Genomic DNA, 10,156 nt, shown 5'->3' with positions numbered 1-10,156 from the left:
TCTATTTATACGTGATGGAAGATGATTTTAAGTTTAGGCATATACACAAATCACTGTCATGTCATGTGTGGTGGTAGTGGTGGTGGTGGTGGTGGTTATAGTTATATGAACCTCGCAATCATAGATTCGATTCAGTAGTTTCTAACAATCGTAACGACGCAAAACAAGTTCTTACTAACTACGGTTAAGAGGAGTGAGTACCCGTGAAGCTTTTCAACAAATCGGTTAATAATAATAATAATAATAACAACTTTATAACGTATAATATTTAAAAAAAAAAGTACAAAATGAAATTTTTAATCGTGTTTTTAATCGGTTTTGGTGCTTTTTGTTTCGGACAAGAAACCGAAACAACAGAAAGGCCGAAAGTTTTCAGAAGATTAATTCCAGCCGATGTTCTCAGGGGTAAGACATTTAAAAAAAAAATTTTTTTTTATTTACTTTTTACTAATGGCGACAACAGGAGAAAATTTATTTCCCCCCAGATTAATTATGTGAAAAAAATTTTTTTATATTTGCGTAACTAAACTTTTAATAAAAACAACCTTCGGGCACCAGAAAAAAAATATTTTATGCTAAACTAACTGATCAGACATTTTTTTTTTTTTAATTTAGGGCGTTTGCAAATTTTAGCAAAGAAAAAAATTATTAATTAAACGAATTTAATAGGCGGGGGAAGGGGAAGAAACGTTATAAAATATTTTTATTATACCGAAACCGTTGTCAAACCAGATTTTAATAAATAAATAAATAAATAAAAAAAAAGCTGATTGCCTAGAGAGAAAAAAAATAAATTATTCAAGCAACGGTTTCTCTCTCTCTCTCTCTCTCTTTTTAATACATAAAAAAAAATAAAACATAACAACAACAACAACATAAAAAAAGTGATATAATTAAGCGAAGGCTATACAGAAATAATGAATAAAACAGCGGCCAACCATAGCAACCTCGATACGATCTATTAACAAAACCGGAAATTAAAAACCTTCAAAAGCGTACGCATTTACAAGTGTGCCAAAAAAAAAAAAAAAAATTTACAATAATAAACTCAAATATAATTTAAATAGTGTTAAATAATAATAATAATAATAATAATAATAATAATAATAATAATAATTTAATTGAAAATTTTTTGAAAAATGATATTAATATATATAAACCTTGCTCTTCACGGTTTAAACCAGTTCAGGGGTGACAACTTAACTTTCGAAATTGCCTCCTCGCCTCGAGAAATTTTTTTTTTATTTAAAAGTGAAAGTTAAATTTTAAGTTGTAAGGGAGTGAAAAAAAAAATAATGATGATGATGAATAATAATTAAAAGAAAGTAGTTAACAACACAAACAACAACAACAACCCCTATTTATTAAATTTCTATATAATGACTTTGGCCGGAATAGGGAAAAAAAAATCTCTCGTTCTGCGAAGCATTTAACAAAAACATTTTTAGATTTCCGTAGAGAGAGAGAGAGAGAGAGAGAGAGAGAGAGAGAGAGAGAGAGAGAGAGAGAGAGAGAGAGAGAGAGGGAGAGAGAGGGAGAGAGAGGGAGAGAGAGAGAGAGAGAGATTAATAAAAATTACAAAAGCGCAAAATAAACAATAGGCTTTTGTTTTCAACTTCCTGATGAGCTTTTAATTGCAAAACCTTCAAAACCGTACTTTAGAAAAAAAAAAAAAAACTTTTTTTTAAATATAATTAATTAATTAATTAATTACCTTTGTATGGCGTGTAAAATCTTCCGTGCGTTAAGTCATTAATAATCCCGGTCAAATTTGAATTATTCATAACATCGTGATTAACATAATGATGATAATGAATACGAGGATGAAAAAAAACAAACGTTTTTCCACCAAAACCGTTTTCGTAAATCATCCATTAATGATTTCCATGTTTCGTTAAGAAAAGTTTATGAAAATATATAACGGCTCTTTTGTTAGTTAGTTTCATAAGGAAACGAGATGAACCAAAACCTAAAACAATTAAATAAATGATAATGTACCTAGTGTCCCGGACTTCATAACAAAATCCTGATACCGTAAACTAATGTAAAATCCAACCTTGATTCCTTTGGGTACAAAACCGTGGCGACTACCATGGTTACTTATTATTATTATTATTATTAATTTGTTCCTTTTTTTTCTTTTGGTTTCAGACTTTCCAGGAATGTGCTTTGCTTCCACCAAATGCACCACTGTTGAACCAGGTAAAAGCTGGGATTTGACTCCATTCTGTGGTAGATCTACTTGCGTTGTTGCCGAAGGAGAACAAGCTGGACGTCTTTTGGAATTGGTAAGTTTGTTGATTCTGGCAACGTCACCTTTAAAATAGAAAAAAAAAAAAAAAAAAAAATTTATTTATCATGAGAGGGTGCACATTGAAAAAAGAAAAATTGTTTTCCTTGCTGTTGATAAGATTTATTTACATTTGAATAAACTTTTCCAAAATCTTATCATCAGATTATATTAAATTATATCATATTAAAAAACAAAACAAAATTAAGGTCATACAATAAAACAACAACAATTTTTAACTTAATATATACAATGAGAATAATCATTAAAAATAAAAACTGGAACAACAACAACAACAACAACAAACAATGACAAACAATCAGAGTGAGATGAAATTAATGGTGAAAATCCACGGTAAAAAAAAAAAACATTATAAATAAAAATGATGATAATGATATTGTTATTGTTGTACAGAAACAAAAAAAAAAAAATTTCAATTTTTATATAATACAATATTAATTCAGTGAAATTTCAAATCAGTATTAAATTTGTTGTTTGTTGTTTGTTGTTGTTGTTTTTGTTATTCAAATATTCAAAAATAAATAAAATTTAATTACCTTAGGAAAATATTTGTAAATTATTAAAAAAAAAAAAAATTTTAATGACTTTTAACAAATAAATTTTCATGTGTCGTTGTTTGTTTAAAACAACCCGGTGTCCTTGTTATTATTAAATTTGTCTTCCTTGTCAAATTTATTATAATTGAAATTTTCTTTCTCTCTCTCTCTATCATTATAATAGAATAAGTGGTAGTAGTTAAATTTCAACTCACACACCAATTGTTAATATTTTTATCAAAACTTATCAAATGTCTTTCAAAAATAATTTAAATAATTATATCATATTACAACTATTACATAAAGTGTGCAAGTATTAATTAAGACCTGTCCCTGTGGAAAATTTTTTCATTGTAGGTTTTGCTTGACATGTACCTATAAACAATATATACATATATCAATTAATAATTTTCATGGGGATTCATGTTTTAACTTATTAATAACTTAAAAATACATTTATGATAACAGCATTAAGTTGGATTGAATTATATTTTAAGACAAAAATTACACAAAAATTTACCTAAGGTGCATAACCAAAGAGTTTATTTTAAGATTTAGAAATTAATGTCGAATATTTAAGTGTGTAACTCTTCGGTTATAATTATTTACTTAATTACTATATTTTTAAAACATAATAATAATAATATTACAAAAACTAAACACAAAATAAAATTTTACCATTAAATAAAGAATCGAAATAATTTTAATGACGAGTGAATAAATTATAACGAACACCGCCTTCTCTAAAACAAGATTTTAGCGCGTAAAACGATAAAAATTATGTATTTGTTATTTTCACAACGAATGAACACTAACTTTTTTGAAAACAAAGGACTAGGGAAATTTTGTTTTTTGTTTTTTTTTAAACAAATATACTAATCGAATTGATAATAATAATTTTTTTCTTTAATTTTCAGGTCGAAGACTGTGGACCATTGCCAAAAGCCAATCCAAAATGCAAACTCTCTGAAAAAACAAACAAAACTGCTCCATTCCCAGACTGTTGTCCAATCTTCGAATGTGAAAAGGGAGTTAAATTGGAATACCCAGAATTGCCAACCGTTCCACCACCAACCGACAAAAAAGACGAAAAGAAAGCTTAAAAGTCTTGACAAAAAAAAAACATTTTTTTTTTTTTTTTTAAATTAATAAAAATTTAAACATGTAAAATTATTTTTTTTATAAAAAACTGTCACAACACATACACACATTTTCACGCACGAGAAATACTCACACAAAATTGCTTTTTATTATTATTATTATTATCATTAGTATTGGACTTAAGAACACATGAATTAATTGACAGTTAAAAATTTTAATTTTTTTTTTATATTTTTAATTATTATTATAATTATTAATCATAACTAAATTATAATGATAAAAAAAAAAAAAGTTTTCTAATAGTTCTTCATAACAAACATCGTAAATGTAAAGAACTCAAAAAAAAAAACAAAAAAAAAAAAAAATTTAAAATTATTATTATTACTATTTTTTTGTTATTAATAATTAAAAAAAATTTTTTTTTTTTTCAACAGGAAGCTATTACGTATTATTTTTACATTAATTTTTTTATTTTTTTTTTTTTAATGTAAAGTTCTTCTTATTTGTTTTTTTTTTTAAATAAATTTCAAAAATATTTTTTATTTAAATTATGCTTATTTTATAAAAACATCCTTTTTATTATTATTATTATATATCCTAATCCCTGATGTTTTTTCACGATCCTATCAATAATAATAATAATAATAATAATAATAATAATAATAATAATAATAATAATAATCCTAACAACAACAACAAAAATTATCAACAAAAATTAGTTGAGAAAGAGAGAGAGAGAGAGAGAGAGAGAAAATTCAGGCATATTTAAAATGTAAAACAAAAAACTTCCTTTTATAACAACAAAAAAACAATAATTTGACCCTAATGATGATGATAAAATAATAATAATAATAATAATAATAATAATAATAATAATGATTAAAAATAATAATTCTTATCACGATTAAATTTTTTAAATGAGGCGACGAAAATAAATTGTGCTTAATGACACAACAGCAAAAATTCTGTCGATGCAAAAAAATTATTTTCGATAACGACAAGTTATTGTAAAAAACGATATCGTTTACCCCCTCACCCTCACCCTCACCCCACCCCATACCGCCCCCCCCCAAAAAAGGGCAAGACTAGAAAAGAGTTTTTAATTTGAAATCACTCATTGATAAATTATTAAATTTTTTTCCTCGTGGATATAGTATAAACAATAATTTAACTTTATAATAAATCCATACAATAATAATGATGATGATGATGATGATGATGATGATGATGATGATGATAATATAAATAATTATTACGTTCGTTCGAAATAAAAAAAAAAAATGAAATTATAATTAAATTAGCAAAATTGTTATGTGATGAGTAAAAGAGCTAATATATAATGTACGATCACAATAAATTGTTTAACAAAAAAAAAAAAAAAAAAACATTTGTTATTATTATTATTAAATAAAACAGGTTCAAGGACCTTAAATATATATAAATTTTGCATGTCGACCCTAAAAGTCATGAACCGAATCACATAAAAATAATAATAATGATAATGATAAATAAAAAATAAAATTATTGGAAATCATTTTTGTATGAGTAATTAAAATGATGTCGCCTATTTTTTTTTTTTTTATATACATATGATAAGTTCAAAGTTTTAAATTTATTAAATATAACATAATAAAATTTATTTATTTATTTTTTTGTTTTTAATGAAGCATAATTATCCAAGTTTTAATTCGTTTCAAATCGTAACGAAAATAAATAATAATAATGATAATTGTTGATCGTCCAGGAAAAAAAATATGAATCGATTTAAATGGCAGAAAATAAATTTTTGCAAGGTTTTTACATTTACGACAAATTTAAATAAATACAAAAAAATTATTTTTCTTTTTTTTCTGTTGCGTTTGTCGTGTTTGTTTAATTGTTAATCAATAGTTTTTAATAAATTTAAAGGTAAAATAAATTAAATTTTTCAAATGAGCAAACGTCACATTATTATTATTATTATTATTATTATTATTATTAATAATAAAAATAAATGTTTTGGATTTGTTTTAACAATATATATATATATATATATATATATATATAAAAAATTTGAATGTGTACACTCGTATTTAATATTAATCATTTTATTTATGAATTTATTAGTGCCGTAAAATTTATATTTAAAAAAAGGTATAAAAAGGTATGACAAGGTATGAAAAGGTTTCATTTTTAATAATTAAATGTACACAAAAAGAAAACCTATTTTCTTGGTAAAAAAAAAAATTCCCAGTTGATGAGTAAACGCCTTAAAAAATTAAATTATGCTTTTTACAATGATTTAAAGTATTTTGAATAAACAGGTTATCAAACCTAAGGCTCCGTGGAAACACTTGGAAAACACGACAAGTAGACATTTTTTTTTTTTTTTTTTTTTTAATCTCATGAAATTCGTTAAATAATGATAATAAAATTATAAAATTTAAATTTTTTTTTTTTAAATAACAAACGTTGTAAAATTTGATTATGAATGCTAGCAAAAAAGAAAATAAGGCCCCATTTATAACTCCCCCCATTTTTTTTTTTTTTTTGAATTAAATCAAATTACTAAAAATTCCTCTATTCAAAGAAAAAAAAAATGGCCTTTTTATTATATTATTCGGTTACGAAAATTTAAAAAAACAAAATTTCTTAATATCACGATTTAAATTTCTAAAAATAAATTTTCCTTTCTCCCCTCCCCCTCCCCCCGTAATAATAATAATAATTTAAAAATAAATTTTTATTTAAATAAGGGTAGAGAATGTGATAATCGCTCCATACCCTTGGACTCCTGGCCTTTTAACTTTACTGACCTGTCAAAATGTTATTATTATTATTATTATTATTATTATTATTATTATTATTATTATTATTATTATTTAAACTAATTTAGTAATTTCAGTTAGTGATTGTGAGTCGAAGTTGTTTTTATTTTTTTATTTTTTTTTTTTAATGATAAATAAACTAATCAATTTTATTTAAATAAATTTTTTTAAAATTTTAATAAAAAAAAAAAAAAAAAGAAAAGTTTTCTTAATATAGAATGCGGTGAAATTCGATGAAAAATTAAAAGAAAAAAAAAAAAAAAAGGTCGTAAGGTATGATTATTTAATTATAAATAATATAAACAAAAAAAATCGTGTCATTAGAATTTTCTTTTGTTTATTTAAATTAAATTCCCGAACGGATTTTAACGAACCGAAAAAAAACAAAAATTACTAATTTGTTTGTTTGTTTGTTTTTTTTTAACAAACAAACAAACAAACGAGTTTTCCTTCAAGTATTTTATTTTTAAGTTAAAAAAAAAATCCAGGTTTCAAAACAGGGAGCAGAAAAAAAAAAATAGAATTCTAATTACACGATTAAAAAAAAATAAACGTAATAAAAGATTCGAATGCTAATAATTTACGCACTTTTTTTATTTTAAAAAAACAAAATCCACGCGTTTTGCGCACGTGTATCCACGAATTTATTAAATATTTTTTTAAATTGGGGAGGGAGGGAGGGGGCAGAGGGGGGAAGGAATCGATCGTATTTTAATCCCGAAAAATAAAAAAATAAGGATCAAGGATTTAGAACGATGTCCTATTTATTTACTTATTTATTATTATTTCGTCTTATTTAAAAAATTAATCAAATTATTAAAAAAAAAAAAACTGCGATCGTTTGAAAAATACGCGTAAACAAACAAACAAACAAATGTCGCAAATGGAAAAAAACTCTCGATTGATTTCCCCCTCTCCGTTCTCCCCTCCCTTCATATAATTATTCATGTTAAATTCCTCGGTTGAAATAATTAGGTTAAGTAAAAAAAAATTAATTTCCAACAAATAATTAATAAATAAATAAATGTGTCGGCGGTTTATATATAATCGAAATTCTAATGCCACGACAAAAAATAACTATAATATTTTACGCGGCGTAAATAATTTTTTTTTTTTAAGCACACTCATCTGACGTAAAAGGAAAACTTTGACGTATTTATTTATTTTTCTTCTGCCCCGACAAAATAATGAAAAGGTTTTAATAAAAAAATAACCAAACAGAGGTCGATTTAACAGATCCGCCATTTTTTTTCGCGCGCGTATAATACCTCCTTGATTTAAATCAGGGGTAAAGAAATTGCCCGTGAAAATAGGAAAAAAAGTTTATACTTTAAAAGGAGGTAATTTTTTTTTAGGACGTCACCATTATTAAAAGGGAATGTAACCCGGTCGTTATTTCAATTTTTTTTTTTTTTTTTGGCAAATTAAAACAAAAAAAAAAAATTTAAGCCCGGTTAAAAGACGTCAAAAAATTCAAAAAAAAAAAAAAAAAAAAATGAAATTTATTTCTTTCCATTTTTCCTTTGTTTCAAGGGATTTAATGCTCTTACTACTTCTATTATTATTATTATTATTTTCCACTAGATAATAATATTAAAATCACGTTTTTTTACTCATCTCGAATTAGTATTTTTTGGTAATAATAATATTAAAAACGAAAGAACGCGCGAATTGTTTCGTTTTAATTTAATTTAATATTTAAAATTTGTCTTCTGCTAAATCCCCGAGGAATGAAAATAAATAAATAAAAACAAATTTACGAATAGTTGGTAGACATGATTAATTTAATTTTTTTTTTCATTTCAGGTTCAAAAAAAAAAAAAAAAAAAAAAAAAAAAAAAACGACGAGACCGAACTTAATCACCGCCTTTTACAAAAAAATTACTCAACACACGTAAACGTCATTTCCGGACAAAAAATATCAATTTTGTAAATGGCTTTGATTGCATTAAAAATATGTAAGTAAAAATAATAATAATAATAATAATTAATTGAATGAAATAACAAAAATAAATAAAATGTGGGACGAACGAGAATATTGATAAAAAAATTTTTTTTTCAAGTCATTCAAAGACTTTTTTTTCGTATAAAATGTCTGAAAATACAAACATGTATAATTTGACCGTTGTGAAATTTTAAAAAAAAAAAAAAAATCCCGAGATTCCTGAATTATTTATTATTTAGTACGCGAATAAAATTTTCCGTTGTAAATAATTAAAAAAAAAAAATTTTTTTACTTAACAAACAAGTTTTATAGATTGGAGTAATCAGTAAAAAAAAAAAATTATAAGCATCAATTTTTATTGCATACCTTTTAATTATCATTATCATCATTATCGATAATTGCGAATTTTTTAAATAATAAAACCTTCGAAACAAATTTTTTTACTCTATGATTTGCGTCAGGATTAAATTTTTTTTTATCTTAACGGCGAGAAAATCATCATTTCCTTTTTCGTAAAATTTAATCCTAATCGATATAAAAAGATTCGACCCTCGAATAAAAACCATCGAGATACTTCCGGGAGGGGGGCGGGGGCGGGAGGTAGGGAGCAGGGAACGGGAGGAACCCGCGATATTCAACAGAAAATTTAAAAAAAAAAAAAAAAAAATTTTACTCTATGATACTCGATCACATTTTTTGCAAATTATTTGCATTAGTTGTCAGAATTTCCGGTAGGGGAAAGATGATGATGGTGATGGGGTGACTCTTACTTTACCCCTACGTATTTACAAACAAATAACACGTGGATGCCACGTGTTTCACACACCACACTCTTAATATTTCCTGCAAACGAAATAAATCTCAACTCTCCTCCTGTCCCCCGTGTGTCCCACACGCACACGCACGCACACACGACATAAACATTATCAAAAAAACGTGGTTGTGTTGTGTTTTTTTCGACCTTGAACTTGTTAGTAAAACATGCAACGTATAAGCCTAATTGGACAGCGTTCACCGATGATAAAAGTGACATATTCCACGCTTTCCATGCATACATATATATATATATATAATCATTATTATTATAAAAATATACTAATCTGTGACTTCGGAGGATAGTTTTCGGTTAATTATATATATATCAGTATTTTCCCTTAATCGATATTTAATCGTGTGTGCCATTTCATACAAAAAAATAATAATATTTGAATATGAGTCGTTTGAAAGAATCTTCTACTGACACGACCGGTGAGTTTTCTTTCTTTTTTTTTTATATATACCCTTAAAAAATAAAAACGAACCCTTGAATTTTTTTTGTAAAAATTTCAACATTTAATTTTTTATAACGGATTTTCTTTTATTATTATTATTATTACGATCGAAAGTTCGATTTGTTTCCGTACCGCGACAAAAAATTGATTTATTTATTGACGGTTATAAAAAATTAATTTATTAC

General features: G+C 24.9%; 1 protein-coding gene across 1 annotated transcript; it reads left to right on the top strand.

Annotated features, from left to right (window-relative positions):
* Positions 1–287: 287 nt before the first annotated feature.
* Phum_PHUM283300 (uncharacterized protein) lies at positions 288–3,950 on the top strand (the record flags this gene model as incomplete). Its single annotated transcript, XM_002426817.1, has 3 exons — positions 288–405; positions 2,152–2,288; positions 3,765–3,950. 3 exons carry the CDS (start codon positions 288–290, stop codon positions 3,948–3,950), a joined length of 441 nt encoding a protein of 146 aa, XP_002426862.1.
* Between the last annotated feature and the right edge of the window lie 6,206 nt (positions 3,951–10,156).

The sequence above is a fragment of the Pediculus humanus genome, genomic scaffold, assembly GCF_000006295.1.
Source record: "Pediculus humanus corporis 1103172107667 genomic scaffold, whole genome shotgun sequence".
Taxonomy (NCBI): domain Eukaryota; kingdom Metazoa; phylum Arthropoda; class Insecta; order Psocodea; family Pediculidae; genus Pediculus; species Pediculus humanus.
This window is presented reverse-complemented; position numbering and strand designations above follow the sequence as displayed.